The sequence below is a fragment of the Embiotoca jacksoni genome, unplaced genomic scaffold (assembly GCF_022577435.1).
Source record: "Embiotoca jacksoni isolate LCO1_2020_lvr unplaced genomic scaffold, fEmbJac1.0.p SCAF_46, whole genome shotgun sequence".
NCBI classification, from domain to species: Eukaryota; Metazoa; Chordata; class Actinopteri; family Embiotocidae; genus Embiotoca; species Embiotoca jacksoni.
In genome coordinates this window covers 2,590,057-2,607,770 of record NW_027185399.1, presented here as the reverse complement: position 1 = coordinate 2,607,770, position 17,714 = coordinate 2,590,057, and the positions used below count along the sequence as shown (strand labels likewise).

The window sequence follows — 17,714 nt, the reverse complement described above, 5'->3', positions numbered from 1 at the left end:
GCAGGTTTTTGTGTTGAAAAATTATGTAAATTGGAATTTAGTTTTTGGGAAAACAGAAAAACTTCAGTAAAGTGTTCCTGAGCCCAAGCAGTGATTTCCACGACAAAATCATTGCTGTTTTTAAAGCAGATGCAAAGATCACGACAATCCAATATTAGTTTTCTGCCTTGCGTCACATTTTGAAGTTAAAGATCTCATCAATTCTTTCTCTTTTTTTACATTTTATTTCTGAACGTCAGGATGAGAAGTTCGAACCGAACCGCCGCTCGTCTCCTGATGAACCTGGTGTGAATGTGTGAATGTGTGATTGTGTGAATGTGTGAATGTGTGATTGTGAATGTGTGATTGTGTGAATGTGTGATTGTGTGAATGTGTGAATGTGTGATTGTGTGAATGTGTGAATGTGTGATTGTGAATGTGTGATTGTGTGAATGTGTGATTGTGTGAATGTGTGATTGTGTGAATGTGTGAATGTGTGATTGTGTGAATGTGTGAATGTGTGAATGTGTGATTGTGTGAATGTGTGAATGTGTGATTGTGAATGTGTGAATGTGTGAATGTGTGAATGTGTGATTGTGTGAATGTGTGAATGTGTGAATGTGTGATTGTGTGAATGTGTGAATGTGTGATTGTGTGAATGTGTGAATGTGTGATTGTGAATGTGTGATTGTGTGAATGTGTGATTGTGTGAATGTGTGAATGTGTGATTGTGTGAATGTGTGAATGTGTGATTGTGAATGTGTGAATGTGTGAATGTGTGAATGTGTGATTGTGTGAATGTGTGAATGTGTGAATGTGTGATTGTGTGAATGTGTGAATGTGTGATTGTGAATGTGTGATTGTGTGAATGTGTGATTGTGTGAATGTGTGATTGTGTGAATGTGTGAATGTGTGATTGTGTGAATGTGTGAATGTGTGATTGTGTGAATGTGTGATTGTGTGAATGTGTGATTGTGTGAATGTGTGAATGTGTGATTGTGAATGTGTGATTGTGTGATTGTGAATGTGTGATTGTGTGATTGTGTGAATGTGTGATTGTGTGAATGTGTGATTGTGTGATTGTGTGAATGTGTGATTGTGTGATTGTGTGATTGTGTGAATGTGTGAATGTGTGATTGTGTGAATGTGTGAATGTGTGAATGTGTGAATGTGTGATTGTGTGAATGTGTGATTGTGTGATTGTGTGATTGTGTGAATGTGTGATTGTGTGAATGTGTGATTGTGTGATTGTGTGATTGTGTGAATGTGTGATTGTGTGAATGTGTGATTGTGTGAATGTGTGAATGTGTACTTCTGAAGTGACCTCTGGTGTTGAACTGTTGTTGTTTTTTGTGTCCTCAGTATATCAAACTTCACCCCTAAAGTGGGAGAGAAAGACACGCAGCGAGCGATCCGACAGGCGTTCAACGTTTGGCAGACCGTCACGCCGCTCTCCTTCCAGGTCACAAACACTTTATCATTCAATCAAACTTTATTTATTTGAACCCTCTGATACGATTCAAAGACTTTTCCAGGTGAATTTCTTTGGTCCCGTTCTCAGTATCTTCATCTTGTGTTTGCTCGTCTCAGGAGGTGCCGTACTCGGAGATCAAGAACGAAGGAAAGGAGGCTGACATCATGATCTTCTTCGCCTCCGGTTTCCATGGTGACAGCTCCCCCTTCGACGGAGAGGGGGGTTTCCTGGCGCACGCCTACTTCCCCGGCGCCGGCATCGGAGGAGACACTCACTTTGACTCCGACGAGCCGTGGACGCTCGGCAACGCCAACCACGACGGTGAGTCTGAGAACAATCGCTGTTCACACGGAAACTCGTTTATTCAGAGGAAATAAAAAGCTGCAGCTCATCCAAACTTACTGAACGACGGCTATGAAACACCAGCTGATTAAATTTTCATTCTTTTTTTTTCATAGCTTTTGTGATTTAATTCCTCGAACGTGTCCTCAGTTGTCACTCGGCTATCTGCGAGCGCCACGCGCTTTTCTCTTTGGATGAAGAATTGGAGGGAAAACACTCTTCACTTTGTACTTTTTCTTTCTCTCCTCTTCTATCTCAGCTTGACAAATGACTTCTGCCAGATTCCCTCTGCTTGAATAACTAACGTGTTGATAGAGAGCGAGCGAGAGGCTGATGGAGCGGCGGAGGAATCTGGTTTGAGAGATTAGCACAAAAGAGAATTAGCTTTGACAGAGAAGCTCCACGTTCGTGAGGTTTTTTTTCTTGCTATGAACTGTGTGTTTTATTTGAATGTAGCATGAAGCTTTGTGCACTCGCATGTAAATCTGTTTCAAACCAGCGTTTCCCACCCAGAGGCACCGCGGGAGGTTCGTCTGTAGTTGACAGGAGGTACGAGGAAGAAGTCTGAACGGCGTGGATTAAACATGGTGAATAAATGTTGAAGCACACAGAAGAAGAAACAGTTCAAACCGTTTGTTCAAAGAAAATCAAACGGTTGAACTTGGAAGTTAAAAAACAACATAAACGGTAGAAATATCTGCAGGAAAACAACTGCAATAGTTTGCTAGAAGCAACACAGATAATTTAATCACTAAAAGGATGTTTTTTTTAGCTAATAGTTTAAGTAGTTAACAAAAAGCAACATAAACAGCTGAAATAGTTCAAAGTAACATAGCTGTGTAAATAGTTACCGACTAGTTCAAATAGGTCTCGAAAATCAACATAAATCATTTAAATCGTTACCGGGTAGTTGATTTAATAATTAGCCAAAGTTGTTTTTGGTTAGCTAAAAGTTAACAGGTGAAAAAGTTTTCTTCAAGTAAACAATGAAAACGGTTATCTAAAGTCATATAAACGGGAAAATACGTTGCTAAGAGTAAGTAGTTGAAATAGTTTTACTTTTTGGATAAAAAGTAAAAATATAGATATGTTAAAGTGATAAATAGCTGAAATAAGCTAAAAGGAATAAATATAGGCTTTGATTGTTAAATAATAACTCGTTGAAACGTAACTTCTGCCAGCAGACGGGTAATTTCAAACGTAACCAAAAACACTGTTTTAACAAATGTAAGATTATCTGATTTTATAGTTGATCGTGTTTGAAACCTTCAGTTTAAACTGCCGGTTGATAAATATCATTTATCATCATATCATTTATCATCATATCATTTATCATCATATCATTTATCATCATATCATTTATCATCATATCATTTATCATCATATCATTTATTATCATATCATTTATCATCATATCATTTATCATCATATCATTTATCATCATATCATTTATTATCATATCATTTATCATCATATCATTTATCATCATATCATTTATTATCATATCATTTATCATCATATCATTTATTATATCATTTATCATATCATTTATCATCATATCATTTATCATCATATCATTTATTATCATATCATTTATCATCATATCATTTATTATCATATCATTTATTATCATATCATTTATCATCATATCATTTATCATCATATCATTTATCATCATATCATTTATTATCATATCATTTATTATCATATCATTTATCATCATATCATTTATCATCATATCATTTATCATCATATCATTTATCATCATATCATTTATTATCATATCATTTATCATCATATCATTTATCATCATATCATTTATCATCATATCATTTATTATCATATCATTTATCATCATATCATTTATTATCATATCATTTATTATCATATCATTTATCATCATATCATTTATTATATAATTTATCATCATATCATTTATTATATCATTTATCATCATATCATTTATCATCATATCATTTATCATCATATCATTTATCATCATATCATTTATCATCATAAGAGCTGACGGATCAGCTGATCGTCTATCGGTCACCAAGGTGCTCTCATGATGAACCCTCTCAGCCTCTTTATCTCTAAAATCCCTCCACACACACACACACACACACACACACACACACACACACACACAATACACACACACACACACACACACACACACACACACACACACACACACACACACACACACACAGAGTAATTGAAAGATCAGAGACCAGATAGCGAGACGGCGAAGTTCTCAGACGCCGTTAAAACTAATTCTCGTATCGGCTTCAGAAGGGCGTCACGAGGACGAACGGGCGTCGTCTTCACCTCCGATTAAAACCCGACGTCGAGGGACGGTCGGCGTTATTAACCCGCCGACACCTGGAGGACAGGACGGGAACGAGGCGTCTCCTGTCCCGCATGATGGATCCAGATGTTTCCGGGTAGTTTTAGCTGCAGCGCGTCGATCACATCATCACAGGAGATATTTAATCCCTAGAAATTCATCAGGATCCAGAGAGACAACAAATCAACTTTACTGTCGGAGAATCTCCATATTTGAACTATTTTTCTGGTAAACTTTACAGTTTTAAACTTAAAGAAGAAGTCTCTATCTTCAGACTTTAACAGTTCTCTGTGTTTCTGGAGGCGAAGACACGCCCGTCCTTTCTTTCTTGTGATTTACTGACGTGACGCTTTATATATCGGTGTTGAATAAATCTGCTCTTGTCTAATAATTACAACAATATTTCACCCGGAACATTATTCTCGACAGGAAAGAGAGGAGAAGCTCGACATCACATGAAAAATGGAACCACGCATGAATGATTTCGATTGCAGAGAACAAATATTCCTGGCAGGTAATTTTAGTTGTTGGCAGGCGAGAGAAAAACTTAATTTCAGTTCGACCTGAACTGCAACCGAGCGAGACTCTGTGGACGACTGGGACCACCTATCACCTATCAAACATCATCGGAGGGACCACCGACCGGCCACAAGGGGGCGACGGGACACGGAGAGCGCTGTCGTACGTGCTCTGAAATCATCTTTATCTGTCCTGAGACGGGAAGGAAAGGAGGAGAGATAAAGGCTGGTGGAGGAGGAGCAGGAGGAGGAGGAGGAGGGTGGTGAGAGGGAGATAAAAGGAGGCAGAGGAGGAGATGGATGAAAAAGCTGCAGCACACAAGGACGAAAGAGTCGGAGTGTGAGTGAAGGTGTACGAAAGGAATCAGAGAAAACACGAAGACGATTCACCAACAGTCAACCAATATGGGTTTGTTTTTCATTTAATGCTCGTATCAGCAGTTTATTTTAAAGCCACACATACTTCCAATACTTTAATACAGACTCCGATATTTAGTGCAAACATTCGTGGTTCTCTGGATGATTCCTGCTGATTTAACGTTTCTTATTTAAAAGAAAACTACAAAGACACAAAGCGACCAAAAAAATAGGCTTAAAATGACAAAACAACCACAGAAGATACAAAATGATGACATACAGGCACAAAAACACCAAAAAGAGACGCAAAACCATTAAAAAGAGGCTTAAAATTAATTTAAGGAAACAAAACAACTACAAAAAGCAAATGTTAGGATGCTAGCGTGCTAAACTAAGATGGTTACTGTGGTATTATTCAGAAACCTGGAACTTCTGACACCTGTAACATCTTTAATTTGGTGCCAACAAACTGAGTGTAAAGCCTTTAACAGTGGAATATTACTGACTGGTGCAGTTCATGATATTTAATAAGTCTGAATAGTTTGTTTTTATCTGGTTTGGTCTGTTAGCATGCTAATGTTAGCATTTACATCCTCAGTCATGTTTCTACGGTTGTAAAGAGCTAATGGAGATTCTTCATCACCGACAGGATGTCCTGAAACATTGTCAGGATCCATTCTTTAATTGGACTCTTAACAGAATGAAAACGTGTGATGAGTTCAAAGGTCTGTACAAACCAACACTCAAAGTTATTCCCCCTGAACGAGAGGAAGAGAAGACATTAAAGGGGAAACTGAGAGTTAATGGAAGAGTTAAAAGAAACCAAAGCAGCTTCTGTTCTCTTCCATCTGAACAGTTACACTCTTCTGAAAGTCAGCTGCCGGCCACCGAGGCTGTAATCTTCAAACAGGGCGAGAAAAAAAGATCATTCTGTGGCTGTAATGAGGTTCAAACAGAGTCAAACCAATTACAGACACACAAAACCAGCACAAAGAGAAGCAAGACAATGGGAAGAGACACAAATAGACTGCAAAGACACAAATAGACTGCAAAGACACAAATAAACAACAAACAGACAGATGAAGTACAAATAGATGCAAAACAACCACGAAATGACCACAAAGACACAAACAACAACGAGGAAGACACGGTTTGCCAACTAAGAGATGCAAAACTACAAAACAGTTTCCATCCACCAACATAATGAGATTTACACACAACAATAATTGTGCACACATGAAGGTTTAATTTGTTCTTTGCATGAGATGTTGTCGGACGGATTTATGAGGAGAATCATTCAAACATCAGATCTGATATCTTTATCCTCTAAATTCAACGTGTTTGCTGGCGTTTTTTAAAGTCCTGAAGCATTTCTACATTCACAGATTATAAATTTAAAATCTGTGAAGTTTAATCCCCGTCAAGCAGCAGCAGCGTTTGAAGAAGTGCACTTTAAAAAACGCAGCTTTGGATTCTCGAGCTGACAGTCGCCTCCATTCACCGCAAATTCTCCTTTTGATGTGAGATTCATGCGCCGCTGACGAGTCGACAGCATCACAGACGGACTTCAGCTCACTTCGCCGGCGCGTTGGACGCCGTCTTTGGTCTTCTCTGTTGTGTTTAAACCGGGGAGCTTTTGTTCTGGTTCTGCCCGGAGGGACGTGTTCAGGCTTTTTCAGAAAAACAAAAAAGCAGCAGTTAAAGGCCCGTCAGCGGCACAAAGCGCCTCCTGTTTTATCGGCTGATATCTGAGGTGGTGTTTTTCAGAAGCTGCCGGTGATGTTGGGAGTGATGATGTCGCTCTCTGTCCGTTCCTCCCTCCAGGTAACGACCTGTTCCTGGTGGCGGTCCACGAGTTGGGTCACGCGCTGGGCTTGGAGCACTCCAACGATCCCAGCGCCATCATGGCTCCTTTCTACCAGTACATGGACACGCACAACTTCAAGCTGCCTCTGGACGACCTGCAGGGCATCCAGAAGATCTACGGTCAGTTATTCTGCATGTTTCTCTGGCTTGTGTTTGAAATCTGTTCATAATTAGTCAGAGTGATTCAGGTCAAACATCATCCACCGTATTCCCCTGAGCCTGATATCTCAGTGATGGCTCCGGGAAATGTCTTCAAATTTGGTACAACCATTCACTTGGACTCGAGGATGAACTGGTTCCATGGTGGGGGTCAAAGGTCGCCGTGACCTCGTCCTTTCCATTCGATCGTCTTATTCCCACGAATCGTCTTGTTTATTCGTGACGCCTCCAGTGTGTAAAGACCTTTATCAGCTAGATTCAGTTTGTGGTGTTGCTGCACGAGTTTTTCCAGTTAAGAGCGTTTCGTGAGTCAGACGTGTGTGAAAGAATTCTGTTTCTCTAGACGAAGACAGGAGACACGAAGGGACAAAATACTCCTAAAAAAACACCAGGGCCGTTATGACCTAAGAAGGAAACGGTCTCCAGAGTTACGAGATAAACCAGCGCTCAAAGAAGGAGATGACGCATCTTATCTGGAAACAGAAACACTGTCGGGGTTTTTAACTTTAGTCCAAAGAGGAAGGAGCTCAGATTGAGGATGTCTCCTCCATGTCAACACATATTTCTGTTTAAGACGTCAGTTGGTGTTCAGAGGCTTCTTCTCCATCACAGCTCGGACACAAATATTGTAGCTCATAAATAGTTAAAAAAAAAAAATAGGTAGAAGCCTTTAATGAAAAGCTGGAACATGAGACTCTTCACCTGAACACGTGACTTCACTCGAGAAAAGCTCAAACTTGCAACAGCAGAAAACAGCACACCTCGGATATGAATTATTAATCCTGAAGCCCAGAGTGCAGCTGAATTATGAAGAAGTGTTGGCTGTGGGTGAATTTACTGTATCTGAACGTGTGGAAGGATCCGGCTGATGAACAACACAGAGCTGAACAAGTCTGCCTGAAAAGAGAAAAATAAGAAAGAAAACAAGCCGCGTATCTTTTCCTTTGTTTCCACCAGAGACTCTTTGTTCTATTTCAGAGAAGAGAAGACGCCTCACATTTCAGTAAACTCTGCTTTTCCTTTTAAGTCAACAAAGAACAGAAGCGACACGCTTCCTGACAGCTCTCCGTCTGCCGGAGTCATCCCGACGGCCTCGCTTGTAACGCGCTGTAACATTTCATTTGTGAAGCGAAGACACAAAGAAGACACCAAACACATCTGCTGGGTCGGAGATAAGATGGTGTTGAAGAATATTTCCATCCGCATCATCCATCGCGTTCCACCGACACCCCGACAGCCCCGAGAGTCTGAGGCCGTCCTTCACCGGACGCGTTCGGGTTTCCTTTAATCATCAAAGAAAGAAACGTTATCTTTTTCAAAAAGAAACGATCTCCACGTTAAAGGTCGTGATACTTGGGCGACGCGTTGAGTCAACAGCGTCTCTTCCGCTGCGCTTCAGTGTTCGGTGTTGAAAACAAAGCCGGTTATTTCATCCTCCGAGAGTTCATCCTGTTGGATTCACTGCTTTGTCGCTCCGGCACCTGAGAACAGGACGTCCAGCCTCTCTGAAGGCTTCGAAGGCTTCGTGAACGATGAGGCCGCTGCTGACATTTATATGGTTCCTATTCTACGTTTCAGAAAACACCGTCTCTGAGATTCATTGTTTCCCTGAAAGAACGAGCTGTAACGATCAGGTCGGGAGTCTCTTAGATTTTAGTTGTTCAAATGCTTTTGGATTTTCTTTTTGTTGAAATCGGACCGATCGAAGGGAGCAGAGGCTCAGAGGACTTTTTTAAATGACTGTTAGCATTTGTTGTTGTTAATGTTTTTCCTCCAGGCATCCCGACGGCCATGCTGGAGCCCACCCGGCCGTTACCCACCTTACCGTCCCGACGGATCCACTCCACCTCCGAGCGCAAGCACTCCCGTCCGGCTCGCCCGCCCGGCGACCGGCCGGCGCTGCCCGGAAACGGCAAACCCAACATCTGCGACGGCAACTTCAACACGGTCGCCTTCTTCAGGCGCGAGATGTTCGTCTTCAAGGTGAGCGGAGACGAAAAGAAAAAAATCAGGAAAAGGTTGTGTGATCGTTGTACGAGCGTGTCGGCGTCGGGTTGCTGACCGGTGAAGGTCACGAACGGCTCTTATCTCCGGCTGACGGTGAGTCACACGGCTGCTATAAAAAAACCTCTGGGGATCCAGATAAAGTTGAATTGATCGTGAAGAGGGCAGGATGCAGGACGGCAGCTCCTTCCTGTGAGCGTCTCAGACGCGACACGAGATGTTGTGAAGCATTAAAAGGAGGTTTGAACAGAAAAGATGCTCGAAGGCTGCGACGCCAACGACGGCTTCTCGATTCCCAACGCGGAGAGCTGCTGGTGCTAAAAATGAGCGCTCTCATGGCACCTTGAGATGAAAGAGACATCTGGCACCGGGCCGCCTCGGATCATTAGCGCCAGCCAGATGTTCCAGAGCCGTTAGTAACACGCTGAAGATGCTCCGTTAGCGCTCCGTTAGCGCTCCCACGCTAACACGCTGCAGGACGTCCACACTTCATTTTATCACAAAAGTAAATCTGCTGTTAAATCTAATTATTATTTCATAAAATAAAACAAACCCCGGTAAACTACCGCTGCTAAGGCTCATTCATGTGATTTTATTTAATTTAGCTACCTTTAAATTATATATTTACATTTATTTAATTAAGAGATAAAGTTATGAAAGTATGTCAACTATTTAAATTAGCAAAAACAAAAAAAGCTGCAAGAAGAATGAAAATTGAAGTTTGTAGTCGCTGTGTTTTCCTGTAAAAGTGTTGAATGATTATTATTAACGGCCTTGAAGAGGATGATAATCATGATTTTATAACTTAAATATCTGTAACATAGTTTGATTTTAAACCATTAAAGTCGCAGAAAATAAAGCAACACAAAGGTCCAGAACAGAAGCAGAAAAATCCATTTTGATGTCTTTGATCTTTAAACTGAATGTTTGAAAAGGTCAGTGTCTCTCTGTCTGTCTCTCCACCTGTCTGTCTCTCCACCTGTCTGTCTCCACCTGTCTGTCTTCATTTAAGGACGACTTCTGTCCGTCTGACATTACGATTTAACTGCTGCTTTTTAAATATGATTAATACATGATGGAAGGAAAACTCTTTTTGGAGTTTTTCAGAACAGAAACTTCAGGGAACATAAGATGGTTTATATATTTTTTAACGGGGAAGATAATGCAGCTTTTCTAAATCTACTTGCAGAGTTTGTAAATCTGAAAAAGAAAACCCCGCGTTGGCGTCGTCACCTGAGCACGACGGAGGAGGAAACGGCCTTATTTTTTGTTGTAGAAGAAGAAACAACAACAACAATCTTTGCTGTTTCTTTCTCTTTCTTCATATTCAAAAGTTTTTGTGCCTGAATTGTTGCGTTTAAAAAAAGGCCGTAAGCAGAATACTATTTCTTCTTCTCTGCTTTTGTGCAGTTGTTGTGCTCGTGTGTCCTCAGATCAGACGGACACACACACACACACACACACACACACACACACACACACACACACACACACACACACACACACACACACACACAAAACAATAAAAGGAGCCCTGCAGCTGCGTGTTGTGTTCACGTACCGCAGGACTTCGTGTCCCTAAATGCATCATCAGACGCAGGTTCTGGTCCGCCTGCAGCTGGAGGACGGGGCGCGTCAGGAAAGGCGCTCATTATGGGATGTTTCCTCGCTGAGACACTCGCGCTGGATGTGCACCATTGATTTTCTTTTCTTGTGTTTGGATTCAGACAAAAAAAGCATTAGTGTGTGTGCGCGTTGGTACTTCTGGGACAGACCTCCACAGTGGGTCTCTGAGGGTCCGGGGACGGACCAGGTTCTGAGGACGGATCACGTCCTCACAGAGACAGAAGTGTGTGTGTGTGTGTGTGTGTGTGTGTGTGTGTGTGTGTGTGTGTGTGTGTGTGTGTGTTCGGTGGGGACTGGCTGTCCTAGATTCACTGGAGCCAGATGATAATAAGCTCAGATTGATGCTCTTCCTCTCCTCTTCACATCTCCACCCCTCCCTCCTCTTCCTCCTCTTCCTCCTCTTCCTCGTCTTCCTCCTCTTACCTGCATCGTCTTCCTTTTTCTTAACTTCAGCTTCACTTTTCTGTCTCCTCCTCTATTGTGTGTTATTATTCATGTTATTCTTTCTGTAGCTTCGTCACGTCTGCCCTGAATTCTCCTGCGTTATTCCCGGATTAGCATCCTGAGGCGACGCCGCTCCAACCGGAGTTAATCAGCTGACCAATCGATTAGTCATTCCACAGAAAGTTAATTATTTTGATAACGAGTTAATTGGTTTTTTTTCAGCATAAATTCCAGCAATTATCCGAATTGAGCCTCTCAGCTGTGAACATTTACTGGATTCCCAGTTTTCTGTTAGTAAACTCTTCCAAAAACTGAGCATTTTTCACGTTTTTTCCCGTTCATGTTGGGAATTGTTGAATTGTTGGCTTCTTCTGTATAAAGTTGTAAACTTCAGTACTTTATTGTGTTAAATGCTCTGAGATAACCTGTTATGTTGTGATTTGGGTGCCATATAAATAAAATTAATTAATAGAATTTTGCAACGTGGTATCACGGAAAAGCGTGTAATACACACGTCGTCCACTAGAGGGAAACAGATCACAGTCACGTGCTTTAGGAAAACAAAACCATGCAGTAACCACAGACTGGATATAAAACCACAGACTGGATATAAAACTACAGACTGGATATAAAAGAGTTCGTAGCTTCAGGTTTGTAAAATGGTTCTGATCCAGAAGTGTCTTCAGCTGCAATACCAGCGAGTGCCACTAGAGGTCGGCTCCAAAAAGCCTCCGGCTCCATAGACTCCCATTCAACTTCTCTCATCAAATATGATGTCAATAACATTTCTCCACAAGTTAGGAGGAAATAATTACCTTTTAACAGGAAGAAACCTGCGACAGAAACAAAGACTCGCTCATCTGTGACACTTCAGCAGATCTTTTTATGAAAGTGATTTTTGTCTTTGTGTTTCAGGACCGCTGGTTCTGGCGTCTGAGGAACAACAAAGTTCAGGAGGGCTACCCCATGCAGATTGACCAGTTCTGGAAAGGCCTGCCGCCTCGCATCGATGCCGCCTACGAAAGGTCCGACGGAAAATTTGTCTTCTTCAAAGGTACGAGGACGAAGAGTAACGTGCACAAACATTTTTATATACCGCTAATCAGCATGGGACCATCACAGGAAGGGAAGCAGGGCTGTAGACATGAAGACAGGTAAAAACTTATATAAGAGTGGACGTAGCATCCGGGTCTGGAACGTGAAACCAATGTAGAAGTGTCTTAAAGTGCAATACCACTGAGGGCCACCAGGGGCTGGCTCCAACAAAAAATCTGTCCAATAGACTCCCAATCCATGATGAAAATAATCCTGGAAACTAGCTGATAATTAACAGTAAAATGTTTTTTAAACATAAACAGCAATCTAATTATTCTAATTGTTACTCGATATTGTGAATGAAGGAGGGCCAAGTTTAAATAGTGAAATAAATTTTATGTAATGGTCGTCGTTACGGGAGTATTTAGTATCTTCACTTAATAGTTTTATTTAACACTGTATGTCTACACTGTTTTATATGAAAAGAAGCTGCTTATTAACAGAAAATAAGATTTTATGATGTAGAAATTCTCAAATTTTAAAGCTACAAATAGAAAATTAGATTTTTGTATTTGTTAATGTTAACAATTACAATTAATCAAAGTATCTTCCTAACTTTGCTTTTATTCGTATTTAAGTCGAGTGCAACTATAAACATTAGGACTTTTACGTATCAGCCTGAAGTTTGGTTCATGTGTAGACAGGAAGTCAGGAAATGTCGAGTTTCAAGTTTAATAAGTTGTATTTCAGAGAGGTCATAATACATTTTCATGGAGATAAAAATAAATGAAGTGAGTTATGGTTGTGGATTTGATCATCTCTTCGGTTGCAGCCGTTAACTCTGCTGCTGCGATGTTTACATGAGATGTTATGAAGCGTTAAATCGAAGAAGAGTTCCCATAAAAACATCCTGAATTCTTCCTCCGACGTCGGTTCCAGTTCCAGTTTCACTCTTCAGCTTCAGAGCCAAAACTTTACACACTGACGTTCAGATCTGCGGCCGCCATCTGCTCCGGCGTTATTAGACTCTGTCCTGCTCCTCCTCCTCCTCCTCCTCCCCCCCTAAATATATTTAATAAAGTGTGAAATAGAGAATGGTGAGGCGGCGGGGGGGCTGCCCGGCCTGAAGTAATAGAATTTCAGTGTCTGTATGAAGCCTCCCTCATCTGCTGATGGAGGACTCACTCAGCTTTCTCTCTCTCTCTTTAACACACACACACACACACACACACACACACACGCGCACACACACACACACACACCGTTGTGTTTTCAGCCCTTCTGAGGACGTTACATCCTCTTCATTAAGTCCCTGAAGACTAAAAGTCTTCATCCTTAAGTTAATCATTTCATTATAGAGGCTGGTTTGTGTCGAGTCTGTAGAAACAGATTCTCCACATCAGCGGTCTCCAACATTTGTTATACAGCCACTCATGTTGAGCAACATTTGTTCACACAGCTGAGCTCCACCCAAACCAGCTGAATCAGCTTCTTTTATGTGAACAATAACAAACTGATACTCATCACAGATTTTGTATCTCAACAGCATGTGCATGTTTTTTTTCTGGATGCTTTTAATTTGAAAAGTCGCTGCAATCAGCCAACTTGCGGTGTAACTTTGATCTCAGGCACTCTTTATAGCTCCGCCCCCTCTGATGCGGTCCAGCTGAAAATCTTGTATTTATGTTATTGACCTCAATTGTGAGCAGCCGTTTGTTTCCAGCTCAGTGAGAGACTCTCTGCTGTGTTTCTGTCCTCTGAGCTCTGTGTCTCACCTCTGCTGCACTGACAGGGTGGAGGGAGCGAGGGGAGATCGTCCACTCGTTAATCCTTTACAAACTATTATAAATTCAAGGACTTGTGATCTGTTAAAAAGAATAAATATTTCAGGTTGTGTTTCCAGGTGATCAGTCAAACTGCAGCAGATCAGAGTCATTGATTGCGGTAACTCCTCCGTACGAAGGTCACATTAAAGTCGTTTCCTTCTTCCCTTCAGACGACACTCGATCGACTCATCACACGCATTTACAATAAAACATTTTTGATTCAATTTAAAACAAATGTAAAGTAGAAAAAAATGGAGCTCTCAGACTTCAGGACTCCACTGAGTGTCCTCAGTAATACACACACACACACACACACACACACACACACACACACACACACACACACACCACACACACACACACAGACACACAGACACACACACACACACACACACACACACACACACACCACACACACAGACACACACACAGACACACACACACACACACACACACACACACACACACACACACACACACCACACACACACACACACACAGACACACACACACACACACACACACACACACCACACACACACACACCACACACACACACACACACACACACACACACAGACACACACACACACACACACACACACACACCACACACACACACACACACACACAGACACACACACACACACACACACACACACACACACACACACACACCACACACACACACACACACACACAGACACACACACACACACACACACACCCTGGCACCATCTCATAGCCAGCAGCAGATATTAATAGCTTTGCTCTCTCAGAGCTCTCAGCTGCTGACTCTTACACACACACACACACACACACACACACACACACACACACACACACACACACACACACACACACACACACACACACACACACACAGTTTGTCAGTGTGTATCATCAGGTGACATGCAGCTGCACCTTCAGAAGCCTTTCCTGTTCACAGAGCTTCTCTGTAAGATCGTCTGTTTTTACTGTATAAATCATGAAGAAGGGGACGAACACTTCCTATAATCACACACACACACACACACACACACACACACACACACACACACACACACACACAACCATGAACCCGAAGCGATGAGCTGCAGCCTCGGTTTGGATCGCTGAAAGGGAACTTTTACCTCAGCTGAGTCGTGCAGATTAAACTGTTTGTGCTCTGAACGTTTCTCCTCCCAGAATCCACCGAGTCGTTCCTCCCGTCCTCTCTGAGCCCGGTTACATTCTTTCATGCAGAATTAAAGACTGAATTGTCCTTAAAATGGTTACCAAGTCCTAAAACTCATCCTCCAAATGTCTGACAGAAGAGTAACCGGCCTGCAGACGGGACGTCAGACCTCAACCAGGTCGTGGATGTTTTATTTTGTGTTAGTTTATGAAACATTAGTGACTCAGGAAGGAGAACGTTACGTCAGGTCGGGAGCAGCACGTCATCACTCGTAAATAAGATAAATCTGAAGATGCACTTGATGTTTAAATGATGAACAAGGAGAGAAAAATCCATCGTTTAATGAAAAACTCCTGGTTGAAAGGAAGCTTTTACTTCTCATATAAACAAAAGTCATGCTGACGTTAAAGTCTTCTTCTGCTGGAGATGTGGATCTAAATTTCATCTTTGGTTTTGCTTTTTAAAACGTCTAATAATTATACTTACATACCCACATGTTTCCTGGAAGTACTGTTGGTCACTTGTTCTCCCTGTTCCCACTGCAGGTTGTCCAAAAAGAGTTAAATAGTTTAATTAAGTAATTTATCTCAAATTAAGGCCTTAAAAATGGCTGAAGTTGTGAACGGCCATTTCGAAGCCTCTTAGTTGTTATCTTGTTTTTTTGGAGCCAGAAGTGACCATAACAGGAGTCTACTGGAGACAGAGGGTTTTTTTTTTTAACCAGCCCCTAGTGGCCCTCAGAGGTATTGCACTTTAAAGCTCTTCCCCACTGGCTTTACTTTTCCGGTCCAGAAGTTACATCTATTTCTTCATAAAGTCTATGGTAAAAACCCGTTCGTTCTTTGGCTCCGTCATCAGCGCCCTCTGGTGGTGGTGTTCGTTTATATGTGAAACAAGTCGCTGAATAAGCAAAACTAAGGACTCTTTTATATATATTCAAGTCTTAAAAATATTCTCCAACAAATACATGAAATTAGAAGTTTCTGGATGTTGCTGTTGTTTCGTAATTAAAAAACATTTATAAACATTAGAAAGTTCTTTGCGCTGTCAATCACAGGAACAGTTAACATTAGTGGTTAAAAACTTGAAAGGGTATTTGAGTTTTAAAAGTCCAGATTGGTTTAAACTACCACACATACATCCCTATTTCCCCTTTAAGCCTTCGATTAAATCTTTCCATTAATATGCACCATTTAAAAGAAACTCTCCTGAATGTCTGGTGGAGAACTATCAACGTCTGAAGCACATGTTTCTTTCAATGATGACTACAGACTATTTAAAGCAGCTGCTGTCACATCAGGTTGTTTAATTTCTCAGTTGAAGAGCTTTAATGGAGTAGTTCTACGTTTTTAATCTCTCTTTGTGTATTCCCACATCTTTCTCCCGAACATTAAGAACTAAATATTTAACCGAGCTACAGAGGAGCTGTTTAGTCATCATCATTCTCTGTGTAATAAAAGCAACTGCTGTTTAACCAGGACCGACTAACGCAACACTTTTTCTCTCCTGTGTTTTCCAAAAGAAAACATTAGATTTGATGAAATATGAAAACACCGACTGACTTCTCCTCGCTCGTTGCAGGTGATAAGTACTGGGTGTTTAAGGAGGTCACGGCCGAGCCGGGTTACCCGCACAGCCTGGTGGAGCTGGGCAGCTGCCTCCCCAAAGACGGCATCGACACGGCGCTCCGCTGGGAGCCCGTCGGGAAGACCTACTTCTTCAAGGGGGACCAGTACTGGCGCTACAACGAGGAGAAGCGCACGGCCGACCCGGGATACCCCAAACCCATCACCGTGTGGAAGGGGGTACCGGACGCCCCGCAGGGAGCCTTCATCAGCAGGGAGGGATGTGAGTCAGCAAATTATTCTACTGGTTTCACTGTCTGTGTTTCAGTTCCTGTCTCTGCCTGTAGAGGACAGTGTTCCTGTAGTTCCTGTCTCTGCCTGTAGAGGACAGTGTTCCTGTAGTTCCTGTCTCTGCCTGTAGAGGACAGTGTTCCTGTAGTTCCTGTCTCTGCCTGTAGAGGACAGTGTTTCTGTAGTTCCTGTCCTGTGACAGTGACGTGGTGACAGGGTGACGTGGTGACGTGGTGACAGGGTGACGTGGTGACAGGGTGACGTGGTGATAGGGTGATAGTTCCTGTCTCTGCCTGTAGAGGACAGTGTTCCTGTAGTTCCTGTCTCTGCCTGTAGAGGACAGTGTTTCTGTAGTTCCTGTCTCTGCCTGTAGAGGACAGTGTTTCTGTAGTTCCTGTCTCTGCCTGTAGAGGACAGTGTTCCTGTAGTTCCTGTCCTGTGACAGAGTGACGTGGTGACAGGGTGACGTGGTGACGTGGTGACAGGGTGACGTGGTGATAGGGTGACGTGGTGATAGGGTGACGTGGTGACACGGTGACGTGGTGACAGGGTGACGTGGTGATAGGGTGACGTGGTGACACGGTGACGTGGTGACAGGGTGACGTGGTGATAGGGTGACGTGGTGACAGGGTGACGTGGTGACACGGTGACGTGGTGACAGGGTGACGTGGTGACAGGGTGACGTGATAGGGTGACGTGGT

General features: G+C 42.3%; 1 protein-coding gene across 1 annotated transcript in view; it reads left to right on the top strand.

Annotated features, from left to right (window-relative positions):
• mmp24 (matrix metallopeptidase 24) overlaps nucleotides 1-17,714 on the top strand; it is a 51,446-nt gene that overhangs the window by 24,620 nt on the left and 9,112 nt on the right. The window contains exons 4-9 of the mRNA XM_069169702.1: nucleotides 1,342-1,441; nucleotides 1,570-1,774; nucleotides 6,845-7,006; nucleotides 8,823-9,028; nucleotides 12,035-12,173; nucleotides 16,739-17,005. Of these exons, the coding sequence (XP_069025803.1) occupies nucleotides 1,342-1,441; nucleotides 1,570-1,774; nucleotides 6,845-7,006; nucleotides 8,823-9,028; nucleotides 12,035-12,173; nucleotides 16,739-17,005 (1,079 nt within the window). The remainder of the gene's footprint in view (nucleotides 1-1,341; nucleotides 1,442-1,569; nucleotides 1,775-6,844; nucleotides 7,007-8,822; nucleotides 9,029-12,034; nucleotides 12,174-16,738; nucleotides 17,006-17,714) is intronic.